This window comes from Oncorhynchus mykiss, chromosome 13, assembly GCF_057628025.1.
Source record: "Oncorhynchus mykiss isolate SJ-2025 chromosome 13, ASM5762802v1, whole genome shotgun sequence".
Classification (NCBI taxonomy): domain Eukaryota; kingdom Metazoa; phylum Chordata; class Actinopteri; order Salmoniformes; family Salmonidae; genus Oncorhynchus; species Oncorhynchus mykiss.
The window spans coordinates 2,053,691-2,076,889 of NC_143034.1; the positions used below are offsets into that span (position 1 = coordinate 2,053,691).

General features: G+C 45.2%; 1 protein-coding gene across 1 annotated transcript; it reads right to left on the bottom strand.

Moving 5' to 3' along the window:
- Positions 1 to 10,810: 10,810 nt before the first annotated feature.
- LOC110511979 (uncharacterized) lies at positions 10,811 to 19,958 on the bottom strand. The gene is made up of 2 exons (XM_090194691.1): positions 19,380 to 19,958; positions 10,811 to 14,043 (listed from the first exon to the last, which is right to left on the bottom strand). Exons 1-2 carry the CDS (start codon positions 19,690 to 19,692, stop codon positions 12,950 to 12,952), a joined length of 1,407 nt encoding a protein of 468 aa, XP_090050817.1. The 5' UTR covers positions 19,693 to 19,958; the 3' UTR covers positions 10,811 to 12,949.
- Between the last annotated feature and the right edge of the window lie 3,241 nt (positions 19,959 to 23,199).

A 23,199-nucleotide genomic window follows, 5' to 3' on the forward strand; every position in this document is an offset into this window, starting at 1 on the left:
CCACTCAGACCTGTCCTGACACGTTGTTATCTACCTTCTAGCCCTCCATTCACCCACTCAGACCTGTCCTGACACGTTGTTATCTACCTTCCAGTCCTCCATTCACCCACTCAGACCTGTCCTGACACGTTGTTATCTACCTTCTAGTCCTCCATTCACCCACTCAGACCTGTCCTGACACGTTGTTATCTACCTTCCAGTCCTCCATTCACCCACTCAGACCTGTCCTGACACGTTGTTATCTACCTTCTAGCCCTCCATTCACCCACTCAGACCTGTCCTGACACGTTGTTATCTACCTACTAGCCCTCCATTCACCCACTCAGACCTGTCCTGACACGTTGTTATCTACCTTCTAGCCCTCCATTCACCCACTCAGACCTGTCCTGACACGTTGTTATCTACCTTCCAGTCCTCCATTCACCCACTCAGACCTGTCCTGACATGTTGTTATCTACCTTCCAGTCCTCCATTCACCCACTCAGACCTGTCCTGACACGTTGTTATCTACCTTCTAGTCCTCCATTCACCCACTCAGACCTGTCCTGACACGTTGTTATCTACCTTCCAGTCCTCCATTCACCCACTCAGACCTGTCCTGACACGTTGTCTACCTTCTAGCCCTCCATTCACCCACTCAGACCTGTCCTGACTGACACGTTGTTATCTACCTTCCAGTCCTCCATTCACCCACTCAGACCTGTCCTGACACGTTGTTATCTACCTTCCAGCCCTCCATTCACCCACTCAGACCTGTCCTGACTGACACGTTGTTATCTACCTTCCAGTCCTCCATTCACCCACTCAGACCTGTCCTGACACGTTGTTATCTACCTTCTAGCCCTCCATTCACCCACTCAGACCTGTCCTGACACGTTGTTATCTACCTTCTAGCCCTCCATTCACCCACTCAGACCTGTCCTGACACGTTGTTATCTACCTTCCAGTCCTCCATTCACCCACTCAGACCTGTCCTGACACGTTGTCTACCTTCTAGCCCTCCATTCACCCACTCAGACCTGTCCTGAAATGTTGTTATCTACCTTCCAGTCCTCCATTCACCCACTCAGACCTGTCCTGACACGTTGTTATCTACCTTCCAGTCCTCCATTCACCCACTCAGACCTGTCCTGACACGTTGTTACCTACCTTCCAGTCCTCCATTCACCCACTCAGACCTGTCCTGACTGACACGTTGTTATCTACCTTCCAGTCCTCCATTCACCCACTCAGACCTGTCCTGACACGTTGTTATCTACCTTCCAGTCCTCCATTCACCCACTCAGACCTGTCCTGACTGACACGTTGTTATCTACCTTCTAGCCCTCCATTCACCCACTCAGACCTGTCCTGACACGTTGTTATCTACCTTCTAGCCCTCCATTCACCCACTCAGACCTGTCCTGACACGTTGTTATCTACCTTCTAGCCCTCCATTCACCCACTCAGACCTGTCCTGACACGTTGTTATCTACCTTCTAGTCCTCCATTCACTCACTCAGACCTGTCCTGACACGTTGTTATCTACCTTCCAGTCCTCCATTCACCCACTCAGACCTGTCCTGACACGTTGTTATCTACCTTCTAGTCCTCCATTCACCCACTCAGACCTGTCCTGACACGTTGTTATCTACCTTCCAGTCCTCCATTCACCCACTCAGACCTGTCCTGACATGTTGTTATCTACCTTCTAGTCCTCCATTCACCCACTCAGACCTGTCCTGACTGACACGTTGTTATCTACCTTCCAGTCCTCCATTCACCCACTCAGACCTGTCCTGACACGTTGTTACCTACCTTCTAGTCCTCCATTCACCCACTCAGACCTGTCCTGACACGTTGTTATCTACCTTCTAGTCCTCCATTCACCCACTCAGACCTGTCCTGACTGACACGTTGTTATCTACCTTCCAGTCCTCCATTCACCCACTCAGACCTGTCCTGACACGTTGTCTACCTTCCAGTCCTCCATTCACCCACTCAGACCTGTCCTGACACGTTGTTATCTACCTTCTAGCCCTCCATTCACCCACTCAGACCTGTCCTGACACGTTGTTATCTACCTTCTAGTCCTCCATTCACCCACTCAGACCTGTCCTGACACGTTGTTATCTACCTTCTAGTCCTCCATTCACTCACTCAGACCTGTCCTGACACGTTGTTATCTACCTTCTAGTCCTCCATTCACTCACTCAGACCTGTCCTGACACGTTGTTATCTACCTACTAGCCCTCCATTCACCCACTCAGACCTGTCCTGACACGTTGTTATCTACCTTCTAGCCCTCCATTCACCCACTCAGACCTGTCCTGACACGTTGTTATCTACCTTCCAGTCCTCCATTCACCCACTCAGACCTGTCCTGACACGTTGTTATCTACCTTCTAGCCCTCCATTCACCCACTCAGACCTGTCCTGACACGTTGTTATCTACCTTCTAGCCCTCCATTCACCCACTCAGACCTGTCCTGACACGTTGTTATCTACCTTCTAGTCCTCCATTCACCCACTCAGACCTGTCCTGACACGTTGTTATCTACCTTCTAGCCCTCCATTCACCCACTCAGACCTGTCCTGACACGTTGTTATCTACCTTCCAGCCCTCCATTCACCCACTCAGACCTGTCCTGACACGTTGTTATCTACCTTCTAGTCCTCCATTCACCCACTCAGACCTGTCCTGACTGACACGTTGTTATCTACCTACTAGCCCTCCATTCACCCCCTCAGACCTGTCCTGACACGTTGTTATCTACCTTCTAGCCCTCCATTCACCCACTCAGACCTGTCCTGACACGTTGTTATCTACCTTCCAGTCCTCCATTCACCGACTCAGACCTGTCCTGACACGTTGTTATCTACCTACTAGCCCTCCATTCACCCACTCAGACCTGTCCTGACACGTTGTTATCTACCTTCCAGTCCTCCATTCACTCACTCAGACCTGTCCTGACACGTTGTTATCTACCTTCCAGTCCTCCATTCACCCACTCAGACCTGTCCTGACTAACACGTTGTTATCTACCTACTAGCCCTCCATTCACCCACTCAGACCTGTCCTGACACGTTGTTATCTACCTTCCAGTCCTCCATTCACCCACTCAGACCTGTCCTGACACGTTGTTATCTACCTTCCAGTCCTCCATTCACCCACTCAGACCTGTCCTGACTGACACGTTGTTATCTACCTTCCAGTCCTCCATTCACCGACTCAGACCTGTCCTGACACGTTGTTATCTACCTTCCAGTCCTCCATTCACCGACTCAGACCTGTCCTGACTGACACGTTGTTATCTACCTTCCAGTCCTCCATTCACCCACTCAGACCTGTCCTGACACGTTGTTATCTACCTTCCAGTCCTCCATTCACCCACTCAGACCTGTCCTGACACGTTGTTATCTACCTTCCAGTCCTCCATTCACCCACTCAGACCTGTCCTGACACGTTGTTATCTACCTTCTAGTCCTCCATTCACCCACTCAGACCTGTCCTGACACGTTGTTATCTACCTTCTAGTCCTCCATTCACCCACTCAGACCTGTCCTGACACGTTGTTATCTACCTTCCAGTCCTCCATTCACCCACTCAGACCTGTCCTGACACGTTGTTATCTACCTTCCAGTCCTCCATTCACCCACTCAGACCTGTCCTGACACGTTGTTATCTACCTTCCAGTCCTCCATTCACCCACTCAGACCTGTCCTGACACGTTGTTATCTACCTACTAGCCCTCCATTCACCCACTCAGACCTGTCCTGACACGTTGTTATCTACCTTCTAGTCCTCCATTCACCCACTCAGACCTGTCCTGACACGTTGTTATCTACCTTCTAGTCCTCCATTCACCCACTCAGACCTGTCCTGACACGTTGTTATCTACCTTCTAGTCCTCCATTCACCCACTCAGACCTGTCCTGACACGTTGTTATCTACCTTCTAGCCCTCCATTCACCCACTCAGACCTGTCCTGACACGTTGTTATCTACCTTCCAGTCCTCCATTCACCCACTCAGACCTGTCCTGACACGTTGTTATCTACCTTCTAGCCCTCCATTCACCCACTCAGACCTGTCCTGACACGTTGTTATCTACCTTCCAGTCCTCCATTCACCCACTCAGACCTGTCCTGACTGACACGTTGTTATCTACCTTCTAGTCCTCCATTCACCCACTCAGACCTGTCCTGACACGTTGTTATCTACCTTCTAGCCCTCCATTCACCCACTCAGACCTGTCCTGACACGTTGTTATCTACCTTCTAGTCCTCCATTCACCCACTCAGACCTGTCCTGACACGTTGTTATCTACCTTCTAGCCCTCCATTCACCCACTCAGACCTGTCCTGACACGTTGTTATCTACCTTCTAGTCCTCCATTCACCCACTCAGACCTGTCCTGACACGTTGTTATCTACCTTCCAGTCCTCCATTCACCCACTCAGACCTGTCCTGACACGTTGTTATCTACCTTCTAGTCCTCCATTCACCCACTCAGACCTGTCCTGACACGTTGTTATCTACCTTCTAGCCCTCCATTCACCCACTCAGACCTGTCCTGACACGTTGTTATCTACCTTCTAGCCCTCCATTCACCCACTCAGACCTGTCCTGACTGACACGTTGTTATCTACCTTCTAGTCCTCCATTCACCCACTCAGACCTGTCCTGACACGTTGTTATCTACCTTCCAGTCCTCCATTCACCCACTCAGACCTGTCCTGACACGTTGTTATCTACCTTCCAGTCCTCCATTCACCGACTCAGACCTGTCCTGACTGACACGTTGTTATCTACCTTCCAGTCCTCCATTCACCCACTCAGACCTGTCCTGACACGTTGTTATCTACCTTCTAGCCCTCCATTCACCCACTCAGACCTGTCCTGACACGTTGTTATCTACCTTCTAGCCCTCCATTCACCGACTCAGACCTGTCCTGACACGTTGTTATCTACCTTCCAGTCCTCCATTCACCCACTCAGACCTGTCCTGACACGTTGTTATCTACCTACTAGCCTTCCATTCACCCACTCAGACCTGTCCTGACACGTTGTTATCTACCTTCCAGTCCTCCATTCACCCACTCAGACCTGTCCTGACACGTTGTTATCTACCTTCTAGCCCTCCATTCACCCACTCAGACCTGTCCTGACACGTTGTTATCTACCTTCCAGTCCTCCATTCACCCACTCAGACCTGTCCTGACACGTTGTTATCTACCTTCTAGTCCTCCATTCACCCACTCAGACCTGTCCTGACACGTTGTTATCTACCTTCCAGTCCTCCATTCACCCACTCAGACCTGTCCTGACACGTTGTTATCTACCTTCTAGCCCTCCATTCACCCACTCAGACCTGTCCTGACACGTTGTTATCTACCTACTAGCCCTCCATTCACCCACTCAGACCTGTCCTGACACGTTGTTATCTAACTTCTAGCCCTCCATTCACCCACTCAGACCTGTCCTGACACGTTGTTATCTACCTTCCAGTCCTCCATTCACCCACTCAGACCTGTCCTGACATGTTGTTATCTACCTTCCAGTCCTCCATTCACCCACTCAGACCTGTCCTGACACGTTGTTATCTACCTTCTAGTCCTCCATTCACCCACTCAGACCTGTCCTGACACGTTGTTATCTACCTTCCAGTCCTCCATTCACCCACTCAGACCTGTCCTGACACGTTGTCTACCTTCTAGCCCTCCATTCACCCACTCAGACCTGTCCTGACTGACACGTTGTTATCTACCTTCCAGTCCTCCATTCACCCACTCAGACCTGTCCTGACACGTTGTTATCTACCTTCCAGCCCTCCATTCACCCACTCAGACCTGTCCTGACTGACACGTTGTTATCTACCTTCCAGTCCTCCATTCACCCACTCAGACCTGTCCTGACACGTTGTTATCTACCTTCTAGCCCTCCATTCACCCACTCAGACCTGTCCTGACACGTTGTTATCTACCTTCTAGCCCTCCATTCACCCACTCAGACCTGTCCTGACACGTTGTTATCTACCTTCCAGTCCTCCATTCACCCACTCAGACCTGTCCTGACACGTTGTCTACCTTCTAGCCCTCCATTCACCCACTCAGACCTGTCCTGAAATGTTGTTATCTACCTTCCAGTCCTCCATTCACCCACTCAGACCTGTCCTGACACGTTGTTATCTACCTTCCAGTCCTCCATTCACCCACTCAGACCTGTCCTGACACGTTGTTACCTACCTTCCAGTCCTCCATTCACCCACTCAGACCTGTCCTGACTGACACGTTGTTATCTACCTTCCAGTCCTCCATTCACCCACTCAGACCTGTCCTGACACGTTGTTATCTACCTTCCAGTCCTCCATTCACCCACTCAGACCTGTCCTGACTGACACGTTGTTATCTACCTTCTAGCCCTCCATTCACCCACTCAGACCTGTCCTGACACGTTGTTATCTACCTTCTAGCCCTCCATTCACCCACTCAGACCTGTCCTGACACGTTGTTATCTACCTTCTAGCCCTCCATTCACCCACTCAGACCTGTCCTGACTGACACGTTGTTATCTACCTTCTAGTCCTCCATTCACCCACTCAGACCTGTCCTGACACGTTGTTATCTACCTTCCAGTCCTCCATTCACCCACTCAGACCTGTCCTGACACGTTGTTATCTACCTTCCAGTCCTCCATTCACCGACTCAGACCTGTCCTGACTGACACGTTGTTATCTACCTTCCAGTCCTCCATTCACCCACTCAGACCTGTCCTGACACGTTGTTATCTACCTTCTAGCCCTCCATTCACCCACTCAGACCTGTCCTGACACGTTGTTATCTACCTTCTAGCCCTCCATTCACCGACTCAGACCTGTCCTGACACGTTGTTATCTACCTTCCAGTCCTCCATTCACCCACTCAGACCTGTCCTGACACGTTGTTATCTACCTACTAGCCTTCCATTCACCCACTCAGACCTGTCCTGACACGTTGTTATCTACCTTCCAGTCCTCCATTCACCCACTCAGACCTGTCCTGACACGTTGTTATCTACCTTCTAGCCCTCCATTCACCCACTCAGACCTGTCCTGACACGTTGTTATCTACCTTCCAGTCCTCCATTCACCCACTCAGACCTGTCCTGACACGTTGTTATCTAACCTTCTAGTCCTCCATTCACCCACTCAGACCTGTCCTGACACGTTGTTATCTACCTTCCAGTCCTCCATTCACCCACTCAGACCTGTCCTGACACGTTGTTATCTACCTTCTAGCCCTCCATTCACCCACTCAGACCTGTCCTGACACGTTGTTATCTACCTACTAGCCCTCCATTCACCCACTCAGACCTGTCCTGACACGTTGTTATCTACCTTCTAGCCCTCCATTCACCCACTCAGACCTGTCCTGACACGTTGTTATCTACCTTCCAGTCCTCCATTCACCCACTCAGACCTGTCCTGACATGTTGTTATCTACCTTCCAGTCCTCCATTCACCCACTCAGACCTGTCCTGACACGTTGTTATCTACCTTCTAGTCCTCCATTCACCCACTCAGACCTGTCCTGACACGTTGTTATCTACCTTCCAGTCCTCCATTCACCCACTCAGACCTGTCCTGACACGTTGTCTACCTTCTAGCCCTCCATTCACCCACTCAGACCTGTCCTGACTGACACGTTGTTATCTACCTTCCAGTCCTCCATTCACCCACTCAGACCTGTCCTGACACGTTGTTATCTACCTTCCAGCCCTCCATTCACCCACTCAGACCTGTCCTGACTGACACGTTGTTATCTACCTTCCAGTCCTCCATTCACCCACTCAGACCTGTCCTGACACGTTGTTATCTACCTTCTAGCCCTCCATTCACCCACTCAGACCTGTCCTGACACGTTGTTATCTACCTTCTAGCCCTCCATTCACCCACTCAGACCTGTCCTGACACGTTGTTATCTACCTTCCAGTCCTCCATTCACCCACTCAGACCTGTCCTGACACGTTGTCTACCTTCTAGCCCTCCATTCACCCACTCAGACCTGTCCTGAAATGTTGTTATCTACCTTCCAGTCCTCCATTCACCCACTCAGACCTGTCCTGACACGTTGTTATCTACCTTCCAGTCCTCCATTCACCCACTCAGACCTGTCCTGACACGTTGTTACCTACCTTCCAGTCCTCCATTCACCCACTCAGACCTGTCCTGACTGACACGTTGTTATCTACCTTCCAGTCCTCCATTCACCCACTCAGACCTGTCCTGACACGTTGTTATCTACCTTCCAGTCCTCCATTCACCCACTCAGACCTGTCCTGACTGACACGTTGTTATCTACCTTCTAGCCCTCCATTCACCCACTCAGACCTGTCCTGACACGTTGTTATCTACCTTCTAGCCCTCCATTCACCCACTCAGACCTGTCCTGACACGTTGTTATCTACCTTCTAGCCCTCCATTCACCCACTCAGACCTGTCCTGACACGTTGTTATCTACCTTCTAGTCCTCCATTCACTCACTCAGACCTGTCCTGACACGTTGTTATCTACCTTCCAGTCCTCCATTCACCCACTCAGACCTGTCCTGACACGTTGTTATCTACCTTCTAGTCCTCCATTCACCCACTCAGACCTGTCCTGACACGTTGTTATCTACCTTCCAGTCCTCCATTCACCCACTCAGACCTGTCCTGACATGTTGTTATCTACCTTCTAGTCCTCCATTCACCCACTCAGACCTGTCCTGACTGACACGTTGTTATCTACCTTCCAGTCCTCCATTCACCCACTCAGACCTGTCCTGACACGTTGTTACCTACCTTCTAGTCCTCCATTCACCCACTCAGACCTGTCCTGACACGTTGTTATCTACCTTCTAGTCCTCCATTCACCCACTCAGACCTGTCCTGACTGACACGTTGTTATCTACCTTCCAGTCCTCCATTCACCCACTCAGACCTGTCCTGACACGTTGTCTACCTTCCAGTCCTCCATTCACCCACTCAGACCTGTCCTGACACGTTGTTATCTACCTTCTAGCCCTCCATTCACCCACTCAGACCTGTCCTGACACGTTGTTATCTACCTTCTAGTCCTCCATTCACCCACTCAGACCTGTCCTGACACGTTGTTATCTACCTTCTAGTCCTCCATTCACTCACTCAGACCTGTCCTGACACGTTGTTATCTACCTTCTAGTCCTCCATTCACTCACTCAGACCTGTCCTGACACGTTGTTATCTACCTACTAGCCCTCCATTCACCCACTCAGACCTGTCCTGACACGTTGTTATCTACCTTCTAGCCCTCCATTCACCCACTCAGACCTGTCCTGACACGTTGTTATCTACCTTCCAGTCCTCCATTCACCCACTCAGACCTGTCCTGACACGTTGTTATCTACCTTCTAGCCCTCCATTCACCCACTCAGACCTGTCCTGACACGTTGTTATCTACCTTCTAGCCCTCCATTCACCCACTCAGACCTGTCCTGACACGTTGTTATCTACCTTCTAGTCCTCCATTCACCCACTCAGACCTGTCCTGACACGTTGTTATCTACCTTCTAGCCCTCCATTCACCCACTCAGACCTGTCCTGACACGTTGTTATCTACCTTCCAGCCCTCCATTCACCCACTCAGACCTGTCCTGACACGTTGTTATCTACCTTCTAGTCCTCCATTCACCCACTCAGACCTGTCCTGACTGACACGTTGTTATCTACCTACTAGCCCTCCATTCACCCCCTCAGACCTGTCCTGACACGTTGTTATCTACCTTCTAGCCCTCCATTCACCCACTCAGACCTGTCCTGACACGTTGTTATCTACCTTCCAGTCCTCCATTCACCGACTCAGACCTGTCCTGACACGTTGTTATCTACCTACTAGCCCTCCATTCACCCACTCAGACCTGTCCTGACACGTTGTTATCTACCTTCCAGTCCTCCATTCACTCACTCAGACCTGTCCTGACACGTTGTTATCTACCTTCCAGTCCTCCATTCACCCACTCAGACCTGTCCTGACTGACACGTTGTTATCTACCTACTAGCCCTCCATTCACCCACTCAGACCTGTCCTGACACGTTGTTATCTACCTACTAGTCCTCCATTCACCCACTCAGACCTGTCCTGACACGTTGTTATCTACCTTCTAGTCCTCCATTCACCCACTCAGACCTGTCCTGACACGTTGTTACCTTCCAGTCCTCCATTCACCCACTCAGACCTGTCCTGACACGTTGTTATCTACCTTCCAGCCCTCCATTCAGAATAACTAATTTCTGTAAGTACATAGATGTAGATAATGAATGTTCACTAGTGGCTAACATAGTTAAAAAATATTTATTTAATCTTTATTCAGATACAAAAATGTTGCATTAATCAAATTATTATTACAAATCAGCATCTGTGTTTTTTTCCGACTTTTCCGGCGGAATAACACCGATGGGAACATTCATGAAGTAGCTAGGAAATGTTTTAATAATACCGATGGGAGCATTCATGAAGTAGCTAGGAAATGTTTTAATCATACAGATGGGAACATTCATGAAGTAGCTAGGAAATGTTTTAATAATACCGATGGGAACATTCATGAAGTAGCTAGGAAATGTTTTAATAATACAGATGGGAACATTCATGAAGTAGCTAGGAAATGTTTTAATAATACCGATGGGAACATTCATGAAGTAGCTAGGAACTGTTTTAATAATATCGATGGGAACATTTATGAAGAAGCTCGGAAATGTTTTAATAATATCGATGGGAACATTCATGAAGTAGCTAGGAAATGTTTTAATAATACCGATGGGAACATTCATGAAGTTGCTAGGAAATGTTTCAATAATACCGATGGGAACATTCATGAAGTAGCTAGGAAATGTTTTAATAATACCGATGGGAAACATTCATGAAGTAGCTTGGAAATGTTTTAATAACACTGAAGGGAACATTCATGAAGTAGCTGGGAAATGTTTTAATAATACCGACGGGAAACATTCATGAAGTAGCTAGGAAATGTTTTAATAATACCGATGGGAAACATTCATGAAGTAGCTAGGAAATAGTTTTTTTTTGTCAGCAACTTATCATCGTTATCAGAACTACGTTATCACATTTTCATACAACTTTAGCTTGAAGACTAAGGGCTCTATTGAATCCACTACGCCCAAGTTCAGCTTTACAGCGTGATTGAAATGTAAAGGCAATGCATTCAAGGTAAACCCTGCACGTGTCGGCTCAATCCGAAATGACCTTCTATATTTTTATAGCGGAACCTGTAACGCTTCAGCTGTAAAGACTGAATAGAGCCCTGGTGCACAAATTAACTCAATGAAACCAAAATACTAAATTCATGAAGGTTATCATTAAGAAATACACACTGGGTCCATGCTTTCGATCATAAGCAACCATTTCCATTTTAAAAACAGGTTCTCCGGCACAAAATGCTGATCAGGAAATTTAAATCCTAAATTTACTGAAGAGTGAATTGAATAAGGAACTACCTCTTTCTTCAGCCTTGAACACAAACACAGTGCTATTGCCTAATAACCATATTGAATAGACTATATTACAGGAACACCTAAATGTAGGACCGACAACGTTGATATGGCCTAATATCCATATTGTGGAAAGAATTAAAATCCAATGTTTTTATTTATAAAGCCCTTCTTACATCAGCTGATATCTCAAAGTGCTGTACAGAAACCCAGCCTAAAACCCAATGTTTAGAATATGGTATGTTTACAGGTTTAACTCTCATTATCATCCTACAGATGGCAGTCTCATTTATCATCCTACAGATGGCAGTGTCATTATCATCCTACCGATGGCAGTGTCATTATCATCCTACTGATGGCAGTATTGCAGTCTCATTATCATCCTACAGATGGCAGTGTCATTATCATCCTACCGATGGCAGTATTTCAGTCTCATTATCACCCTACAGATGGCAGTATTGCAGCCTCATTATCACCCTACAGATGGCACTATTGCAGTCTCATTATCACCCTACAGATGGCAGTATTGCAGTCTCATTATCACCCTACAGATGGCAGTATTGCAGTCTCATTATCACCCTACAGATGGCAGTATTGCAGTCTCATTATCACCCTACAGATGGCAGTATTGCAGTCTCATCATCCTACAGATGGCAGTATTGCAGTCTCAACTGTGTGGAATATCACAAAGCTATGAAAATAATCAACTTTGTCACAGTGAACACACTAAATTCGGGACGGACAATCGATTGTGAGATACGCCATCTACTTCTTATGTGATACATTTGGGTTGTGGGCTCACATTTGTACTTTTTCTGAGATCTTTGCCGAGCAGGAAACAGCAGCGTACTGCTCCTGCAACCAACACAAGCATAGGGCTGTAACGTGTGCCATGTTATCTGATGAGAACTGCTCCTGCAACCAACACAAGCATAGGGCTGTAACGTGTGCCATGTTATCTGATGAGAACCGCTTCAATTTAGCCTGCTAGTAAATCCCTGATTGTAATTAGCTGATACGCATTTTCTGCCAGAGAACCTGTTTTAAAATGGTGGCTTACAGATACGTTTTATAGTCCTCCATTTAATAATTACATTTGACAACTTTCCAAATCATTAACATCTGAGGGTTCATATTTCTATTCAATCAATCCAAAATAAAAATAAAAATAAAATACACATTTTAAATTGTAACTTTATTGTAATTGTAATCATGTCTCAAGAGGAAAAAACTAAAGTAGGACTATTTAGGGGGAGGGGGGGGGGGGGGGGGATTTGATAAAAACAACACTCAAAAACATAAGTCAGAACACTAGTCTTGTCTATGCTCTCATGTGATTTTCAGATTCTCTGTCCGGGAAAATGTCTTTCCACAATTAGGTTCCCGAACTAAAACTCTATCCAAACTCTATCCAAACTGTGTTTATGTTCTCATGCCTTTTCAGGTTCCCTAACTTGGAACAATGTTAAGGCTTCTCTGCAGAGTGTATTCTCTTATGTTTGTTTAAGTTCCCCAACTGGGTAAAACTCTTTCCACACTGGGAACAGGGGTAAGGCTTCTCTCCAGAGTGTATTCTCTTATGTTTATTCAGGTTCCCTAGCTGGATAAAACTCTTTCCACAATGGGAGCAGTGATAAGGCTTCTCCCCTGTGTGTGTCCTCTCATGCTCTTTTAGGTTCCCTAACTTGGTAAAATCCTTTCCACACTGGGCGCAATGGTAAGGTTTCTCCCCTGTGTGTGTCCTCTCATGCTCCTTCAGATTATCTAACAACCTAAAATTCTTCCCACAATGGGAACAAGGGTAAGGCTTCTCTCCAGAGTGTATTCTCTTATGTTTGTTCAGGCTCCCTAACTGGGTAAATCTCTTTTCACAATGGGCGCAGTGGTAAGGCTTATCTCTAGAGTGGATTATCTCATGCTTTTTTAGGTTTCCTAACTGGGTAAAATCCTTTCCACACTGGGAGCATTGGTAAGGTTTCTCCCCTGTGTGTGTTCTCTCATGCTCTTTCAGATTATCTAACAACCTAAAATTCTTTCCACAATGGGAACAGGGGTACGGTTTCTCTCCAGAGTGTATTTTTTTGTGTTTGTTTAGGTTCCCTAACTGGGAAAAACTATTTCCACACTGGGAGCAATGGTAAGGTTTTTCCCCTGTGTGTGTCCTCTCGTGCTCCTTCAGGGTATCTAACAACCTAAAATTCTTTCCACAATGGGAACAGGGGAAAGGCTTCTCTCCCGAGTGTATTCGCTTATGTTTGTTCAGGCTCCCTAACCACATAAAATTATTTCCACATTGGGAGCAGTGATAAGGCTTTTCTCCTGTGTGTATTCTCTTATGTTTGTTCAGGCTCCCTAACAAAGTAAAACTCTTTCCACACTGGGAGCATTGGAATGGCTTTTCTCCTACGTGTGTCCTTTTATGCTCTTTCAGCTTCCATGACCACTTAAAACTCATTTTACACAGGGAGCAGTGATGTCGTCTCGCTGGTTTGGGAGTCTCTGGGCCTGGTTCCCCTGAAGGACTCTTCCTGCTGTCAGAGTGAGAGGCTGGTCTCTTTCCTGCCAAAAACAAATAGTATTTGGTTAAACAGAGACCTGAATGAATCCTCCTCATGATAAAAACTGTCTTCCTATGAGGTTTAATCTAGAGACTAGATCCCTCATTATAAAACAGTACATTTGGATCGTGGATACTGATTGGTTAATAGCCGTTAGTTATTCATGATGATCCCTGGGTAATGCCGGTTAACAATTATATTTGAATTATCCCTATACAACCACTGTCCCAAGGCCAAGCCAGGCAATTTATAAACTAATCTCCACTGTCCCACAGCCCAGCCAGGCAATTTATAAACTAATCTCCACTGTCCAGCCAGGCAATTTATAAACTAATCTCCACTGTCCCACTGCCCTGCCAGGCAATTTATAAACGAATCTCCACTGTCCCACAGCCCAGCCAGGCTATTTATTAATTACACTATTAGCTTGTGTTTCTTGCATCTGCAAACAGCTAGTTTGTCTTTTATTAGCAAGTTGTTCCTCAATCTTGTTAGCCGCTAATGCTAATGGTAACTAATGCTAACTTAGCTAATAAATGTACTGAGTAAGAGCAAGCGTAATGTTATTTATTTCACCTTTATTTAACCAGGCTGGCTTAACTTAGGTAACAAGTTCTCATTTACAACTGCGACCTGGCCAAGATAAAGCAAAGCAGTGAGACCACAAACAACGACACAGAGTTACACATGGAATAAACAAACAACAACACAGAGTTACACATGGAATAAACAAACATACAGTCAATAATACAGTAAAACAAAAGAAAACAAAAAGTCTATATACAGTGAGTGCAAATGATACGGAAGTTATTATAATTAGCTATACAGCCTGATAACACCAGTGATGGTGTAGACCTAAATCAGCATGTTGTTCGTGCAACAGTGTCTTCTAAATTAAAAGAGGTACAACGCAAAGCAAGAAGAAGCGACATGAAGAAGCGACAAGAAGAAGCGACATGAAGAAGCGACATGAAGAAGCGACATGAAGAAGCGACATGAAGAAGCGACATGAAGAAGCGACATGAAGAAGCTACATGAAGAAGCTACATGAAGAAGCTACATGAAGAAGCGACATGAAGAAGCTACATGAAGAAGCTACATGAAGAAGCTAAGCGAAAACATTCAATGTTGCCAAAGATTATAGGGTCCCCCTAGGAAACACCTATCAACACATTAGTTCCTACCCTGTCACAACCTCCCTGGGATTTTCATTTGTTGTCATGCCAACGTATTCAAAGTCCCCACTATTATATTCTAACTGTATATTTAGAATAAACATTCTAGTCCCATGATTCCAACAGTTAACCCAAGTGTTTTGCTCTAAATCGCAAATCAAATTGCAAGATGTGGTTAAAAATAAGGCCCAGATTTCTTGCCCATATCGAGCAGCCCTACGTGGCGGTGTGGAAATGATCTCAAATGCAGGAATTGTTTAACATGATGACTGTTTGCGGGGGGGGGGGGGGGGGGGGTTGAAGTTGAATTGAACAGTATAAACCAATCAGAATGGAGAAAAACTCATTGAAATCACTTGGAATATATGTGCTGCCACCCTAAATTCACTCACTACTCATCAAGCAAATTTAAAACTTGTATTATTACAAAAACATTTCAATACAGTCAAATAATTAATAACTTCACCTCAAGCTCAAAGGGATATTAAATGTCTGCTTCTTGTTGTTGTTAAACCCAATTTATTTTAAAATACCATGATAGAACATTGGCCATATCGTCCAGTCCTGATCTACAGTTAATAACTCCACCTCAAGCTCAAAGGGATATTAAATGTCTGCTTCTTGTTGTTGTTAAACCCAATTTCTTTTAAAATACCATGATAGAACATTGACCATATCGTCCAGTCCTGATCTACAGTTAATAACTCCACCTCAAGCTCAAAAGGGATATTAAATGTCTGCTTCTTATTGTTGTTAAACCCATCTACCAATGGGTGACCTTCTTTCTTTGAATGTATATATTTGTTGTAAATACACTACCGGTCAACCGTTTTAGAACACCTCCTCATTAAAGGGTTTTTCTTTATTTTTACTATTTTCTACATTGTAGAAAAATAGTGAAGACATCAAAACTATGAAATAACACATATTGAATCATATAGTAACCAAAACAAGTGTTAAACAAATCAAAAAAATTGCACACTTGGCATTCTCTCAACCAGCTTCATGAGGTAGTCACCTGGAATGCATTTCAATTAACAGGTGTGTCCAAACTTTTGGCAGGTACTGTATATAAAAAAAGTTAACCAGTTTAATTTAGACAAATATAAGATTATGCAATGTCCTATTTAATCTTGCCTGAACTCCAACATATAGTTCTTAAGGATAACGATGCATGTGGTTTCATTTGAAAATGACTAACTTTATATGTGCTCAGTTGGACTTTTACATGGAATCGCCCTTAAAAATGTTGTGAAAATATATATTGGGAAGCTTTTAATCCATTAACGTTTTGTTGGTGGATCAAACTCATGGAAGCTTTATAGCGGTAGTCTCCTTTAACACCTGATTTACTGAACACAAGGCACATCTCAACAGGTGTCCTGGTAAGTCATGACACATCTCAACAGGTAGTCCAGGTAAGTCATGTCATGACACATCTCAACAGGTGGTCCAGGTAAGTCGTGTCATGACACATCTCAACAGGTAGTCCAGGTAAGTCATGTCATGACACATCTCAACAGGTGGTCCAGGTAAGTCGTGACACATCTCAACAGGTGGTCCAGGTAAGTCGTGACACATCTCAACAGGTGGTCCAGGTAAGTCGTGGCACATCTCAACAGGTGGTCCAGGTAAGTCATGTCATGCCACATCTCAACAGGTGGTCCAGGTAAGTCATGACACATCTCAACAGGTGGTCCAGGTAAGTCGTGACACATCTCAACAGGTGGTCCAGGTAAGTCGTGACACATCTCAACAGGTGGTCCAGGTAAGTCGTGACACATCTCAACAGGTGGTCCAGGTAAGTCGTGACACATCTCAACAGGTGGTCCAGGTAAGTTGTGGCACATCTCAACAGGTGGTCCAGGTAAGTCATGGCACATCTCAACAGGTGGTCCAGGTAAGTCATGGCACATCTCAACAGGTGGTCCAGGTAAGTCATGGCACATCTCAACAGGTGGTCCAGGTAAGTCATGGCATCTCAACAGGTGGTCCAGGTAAGTCGTGACACATCTCAACAGGTGGTCCAGGTAAGTCATGGCACATCTCAACAGGTGGTCCAGGTAAGTCATGGCACATCTCAACAGGTGGTCCAGGTAAGTCATGGCACATCTCAACAGGTGGTCCAGGTAAGTCATGACATCTCAACAGGTGGTCCAGGTAAGTCATGACATGACACATCTCAGCAGGTGGTCCAGGTAAGTCATGACATGACACATCTCAGCAGGTGGTCCAGGTAAGTTGTGACATCTCAACAGGTGGTCCAGGTAAGTCGTGACATCTCAACAGGTGGTCCAGGTAAGTCATGACATCTCAACTGGTGGTCCAGGTAAGTCATGGCACTTCTCAACAGGTGGTCCAGGTAAGTCATGACATGACACATCTCAACAGGTCGTCCAGGTAAGTCATGACATGACACATCTCAACAGGTGGTCCAGGTAAGTCGTGACACATCTCAACTGGTGGTCCAGGTAAGTCATGGCACTTCTCAACAGGTGGTCCAGGTAAGTCATGACATGACACATCTCAACAGGTCGTCCAGGTAAGTCATGACATGACACATCTCAACAGGTGTCCAGGTAAGTCATGACATCTCAACAGGTGGTCCAGGTAAGTCATGGCACATCTCAACAGGTGGTCCAGGTAAGTCATGACATCTCAACAGGTGGTCCAGGTAAGTCGTGACACATCTCAACAGGTGGTCCAGGTAAGTCATGGCACATCTCAACAGGTGGTCCAGGTAAGTCATGGCACATCTCAACAGGTGGTCCAGGTAAGTCATGGCACATCTCAACAGGTGGTCCAGGTAAGTCATGACATCTCAACAGGTGGTCCAGGTAAGTCATGACATGACACATCTCAGCAGGTGGTCCAGGTAAGTCATGACATGACACATCTCAGCAGGTGGTCCAGGTAAGTCGTGACATCTCAACAGGTGGTCCAGGTAAGTCGTGGCATCTCAACAGGTGGTCCAGGTAAGTCATGACATCTCAACTGGTGGTCCAGGTAAGTCATGGCACTTCTCAACAGGTGGTCCAGGTAAGTCATGACATGACACATCTCAACAGGTCGTCCAGGTAAGTCATGACATGACACATCTCAACAGGTGGTCCAGGTAAGTCGTGACACATCTCAACTGGTGGTCCAGGTAAGTCATGGCACTTCTCAACAGGTGGTCCAGGTAAGTCATGACATGACACATCTCAACAGGTCGTCCAGGTAAGTCATGACATGACACATCTCAACAGGTGTCCAGGTAAGTCATGACATCTCAACAGGTGTCCAGGTAAGTCATGACATCTCAACAGGTGGTCCAGGTAAGTCATGACACATCTCAACAGGTGGTCCAGGTAAGTCATGACACATCTCAACAGGTGTCCAGGTAAGTCGTGACATAACACAAGTTCCTCTATTTGTTCCTCAAGCAAATGAAGAATGACATCACCATTTCTCATCAGACCAACTCCTTTAAGTTGTAACTCATTTTGCTCAAAACATGTTTTATTTGTTTACCCTTTTGTGTGTGTAATTTACTGTATTTACGTTTATATAAAGCTTTTCAACAGGAAACGTTACAACAACAAAAAATCACTGGAGGACGTATAACAATATCTACAGAACAACATATTCAAGTGTAGAATTGTCTTTTAAAACCACACATTATTTCACTAACTGCAGAGTTTGTCCTTACTGGTGTTAATCAGATCAATGTTTTATAAGATAGTACTCACTGTATTTACTGGTGTTAATCAGATCAATGCCCCTGTTTTATAAGATAGTACTCACTGTAATTACTGGTGTTAATCAGATCAATGCCCCTGTTTTATAAGATAGTACTCACTGTATTTACTGGTGTTAATCAGATCAATGCCCCTGTTTTATAAGATAGTACTCACTGTATTTACTAGTGTTAATCAGATCAATGCCCCTGTTTTATAAGATAGTACTCACTGGTGTTAATCAGATCAATGCCCCTGTTTTATAAGATAGTACTCACTGTATTTACTAGTGTTAATCAGATCAATGCCCCTGTTTTATAAGATAGTACTCACTGTAATTACTAGTGTTAATCAGATCAATGCCCCTGTTTTATAAGATAGTACTCACTGTATTTACTGGTGTTAATCAGATCAATGTCCCTGTTTTATAAGATAGTACTCACTGTTTTTACTGGTGTTAATCAGTTCTCCAGTCTTCTCTTCTTCGTCCTCCTCCAATGTGACAGTAATCTCCCCCTCTTCCTCCTCTTTCACTGTGACAGTCATCTCCCCATCCTCCTCCTTCATTACAAAAACGGTATCTTCCTCTTCCTTCACTGTAACATCCCCCTCCTCTTTCACACTGAAAGCCTCTTCCCCTTCTTCTTTCACTGTAACAGCCTCACCTTCTACTTCTTTCTTGACGGTAACAGTCTCCTCTCCCATGAGATTTCCTTTCTCCGTCAAGCAATTCTCAGTGTAGCTTAGTAAACTCATGGTCGGGGATGTTAGCTCATTAGCATTAGCGACTAGACTAGTGTTAACTTAACCAGACAGCTAACAGCAACAACGTCAATACGAAATTAAATGGGATAACTAGTTCTTTCACACAGAAGTATGTTTAAAACATAGTTGCAAATTAAACCAGGAAATTGTCTAAAGAACTTGAATGTTCCGACTTTGTTGTCCAGCGAGCTACCGAGGTGGCTGCAGTTGTTGAAGAAGCTTTCCGTCCACTAGATTATACGTCACAGTAGAAACATCGCCTGAAAGTCACATATCGCCATCTGCTGTCTGGAGGGAGGAAACGCAGTTGAGGAGGGAAAACTTTTTTTCTTCTTCATTGAATTATATTATAAAGCAGTTTAGGGAAACATTTTTTTCCTCTCCATTAAATATGAATATTATATCAACACATACAAAGAGCAACAAGTGTTGATTGATTAGTTCAGAGATAATAAATAGATATGATCAAAATAAACACCTACAGTTATTGACACCCTTGATAAAGCTGAGGGGAAATTTCGAGGGGAAATCGGGACAAGTCTCTGAATGCCCTTGAGTGGCCCAGACACTCTTCAGAGAAGAATGGGATCTGCAGAGAATTGGAGAAACTCCCCAAATACAGGTGTGCCAAACATGAAGCCTCATACCCATGAAGACTCAAGGCTGTAATCGCTGCCAAAGTTGCTTCAACAAAGTACTGAGTAAAGGTCTGTATACTTTGTAAATGTGATATTGGATTTATTTATTTTTATATAAAAACCTGTTTTTGCTTTGTCATTATGGGGTATTGTGATGTCATTATGGGGTATTGTGATGTCATTATGGGGTATTGTGATGTCATTATGGGGTATTGTGTATAGATTGATGGGGGGAAAAAACGATTGAATCAATGTTAGCTGTGATGTAACAAAATCTGGGAAAAAGTCAAGGGGTCTGAATACTTTCTGAATACACGGTATACTAATGGGTATGGTGGAATCTGATTGGAATATTTTACGAATATAAAGTAGCTTGTGTAGGTGGGCTGTGTCATGGAAAGAGCAGGTGTTCATAACGTTTTGTAAATTCAGTGTAGATAATGAACTAGCGACGTTCCACATTTGATTTTTATTCAGACAAAAATAAAAAAAATTGCATTAAATCAAATGCTTTTTACAATCAGCACCTGTTTTCTTCCTCATACATGGTGGATTAATACATTTGGGAAGATCGATGAGGCAGCAAGTGAATCCTCTTCATGTCAACAACTCGTATCAATGTTATCAGAACGTCGTCATTGTCACGACGTGGCCCTTTGGGATGTATATCGTGGCTCCCCACCGCTCTCTCATTCTGGGGGGGGTCACGACGTGGCCCTTTGGGGTGTATATCGTGGCTCCCCACCGCTCTCTCATTCTGGGGGGGGGTCACGACGTGGCCCTTTGGGGTGTATATCGTGGCTCCCCACCGCTCTCTCATTCTGGGGGGGGGTTCACGACGTGGCCCTTTGGGGTGTATATCGTGGCTCCCCACCGCTCTCTCATTCTGGGGGGGGTTCACGACGTGGCCCTTTGGGGTGTATATCGTGGCTCCCCACCGCTCTCTCATTCTGGGGGGGGTTCACGACGTGGCCCTTTGGGGTGTATATCGTGGCTCCCCACCGCTCTCTCATTCTGGGGGGGGTTCACGACATGGCCCTTTGGGGTGTATATCGTGGCTCCCCACCGCTCTCTCATTCTGGGGGGGGGGGGGGGTCACGACGTGGTCCTTTGGGGTGTATATCGTGGCTCCCCACCGCTCTCTCATTCTGGGGGGGGGGGGGGGGGGTCACGACGTGGTCCTTTGGGGTGTTTTTCGTGGCTCCTCCTCTCTCATTCTCTCTCATCCACCACAAGTTTTATGGTCATAAATTCCTGGCAGAGACTCTCTCCCCCTGGTCATGCAGAAAGAGAGGGGGAATAAACCTAACTTCTATTTCCCAAGATTGAAAGATTAAACAATATTTATAATTTTGAGAATGTGGGAATGGTCCGTGGGTATTTAAAGAACAGTCATGTCAAAGTTGTTTTATTTTGTGACATCAGGAAGAAGGGTAGTACAGAATAACTGTAGCTTTGGAAGTGTACATTTCTCAGTTAGTAGTTTTCTTCCTGAATGTAAAAAATATGATTGAATATGAAACTATTTGTGAGAAGATGTAATGTCATGTTGGCCTTCTAAACAAGATACTTGTTTAGTTATAAAGTTCCACTGGTCAGTGGCCACACCCCCCCGTGAGTCTAGACTTTACATCAGGCGTCATAGAACCGCCCTTTTTTTCCACAGAGTATAAAACCCACTTCCTACATTAAGTCAGAGAACGCCGGGACAGAGTCCCCACGTTGGAATGGCTACAATTCTATAGACCATTAGACCATACAGCTGTAGTTTTCGCTACACAGCTGGAAAGGTTTAAACTGAGACTATCAATCACTATCGATCACTGAGACTATCGATCACTAGGCTAGGGGCGGCTAGAGCGTTGGACTAGTAACCGGAAGGTTGCAAGTTCAAATCCCCGAGCTGACAAGGTACGAATCTGTCGTTCTGCCCCTGAACAGGCAGTTAACCCACTGTTCCTAGGCCGTCATTGAAAATAAGAATTTGTTCTCAACTGACTTGCCTAGTTAAATAAAGGTAAAATAAAAATAAATAAAAAAACTACAGAAGAAGGAGCAAATTCTAAACAAAACACATTACTAGTCTGAAGCTAGAAATGACGTGAACCTAGAACGAGAATACCGACAACCGCCGAAGCATCTAGCCTATGACAACATTTCTGAATGGTACTCTGAAGTACCCATTCTAACCGCCTACAACCACGAAAGACATTGTGACTTCTGGGAAAGTTAACCAGAGACTCTGATGAACTCTACAGGACGATCAAGTGTTTTCAACGGAGAGACAACAACGACGACATAAAAGTGTAAATATGTACATCGCAATTTCTTTCAGAATGAGCGGCCGTTCACGTGCAATGTATTAGCATGTCCATGAGTATAATTATCCTCTGTGTGTAGTGAATCCATGTTGTCTTTCCCGCTCTTTCTCAGTCCCCACCCCTTTCCTTTGTCTACCAAGCCGTCATACCGGCTTCGTCCACTAGGGACTTTTGGCATTGTATCATGTAGTAATCCAAATATACACTGTTTGTCTGTTATGTCATTCTGTGTGATTATTTAGTTAGTTAGTAAATAAATAATTAAGCCAATTTGTATATCGCTGATTCATGATTTAGGCTAGGGTTTCGTGCAGATATCCAAGGGTTTGCGACGTTCAGTAATGACAACTGATGAGGTAATAATAACAATTAATTAATAACAATAAGCGACTGTTTTTGATAATATATAAAAATATCTGAAGAGTTATATTCGGGAAATTGACATTCTATAAACAAAATCTTCCCGTGGTGCCTCGACTTCCTAGTTAATTAAAGTTTACATGATTAGTTTAAATCAGTAATTACACACAGAGAACTGA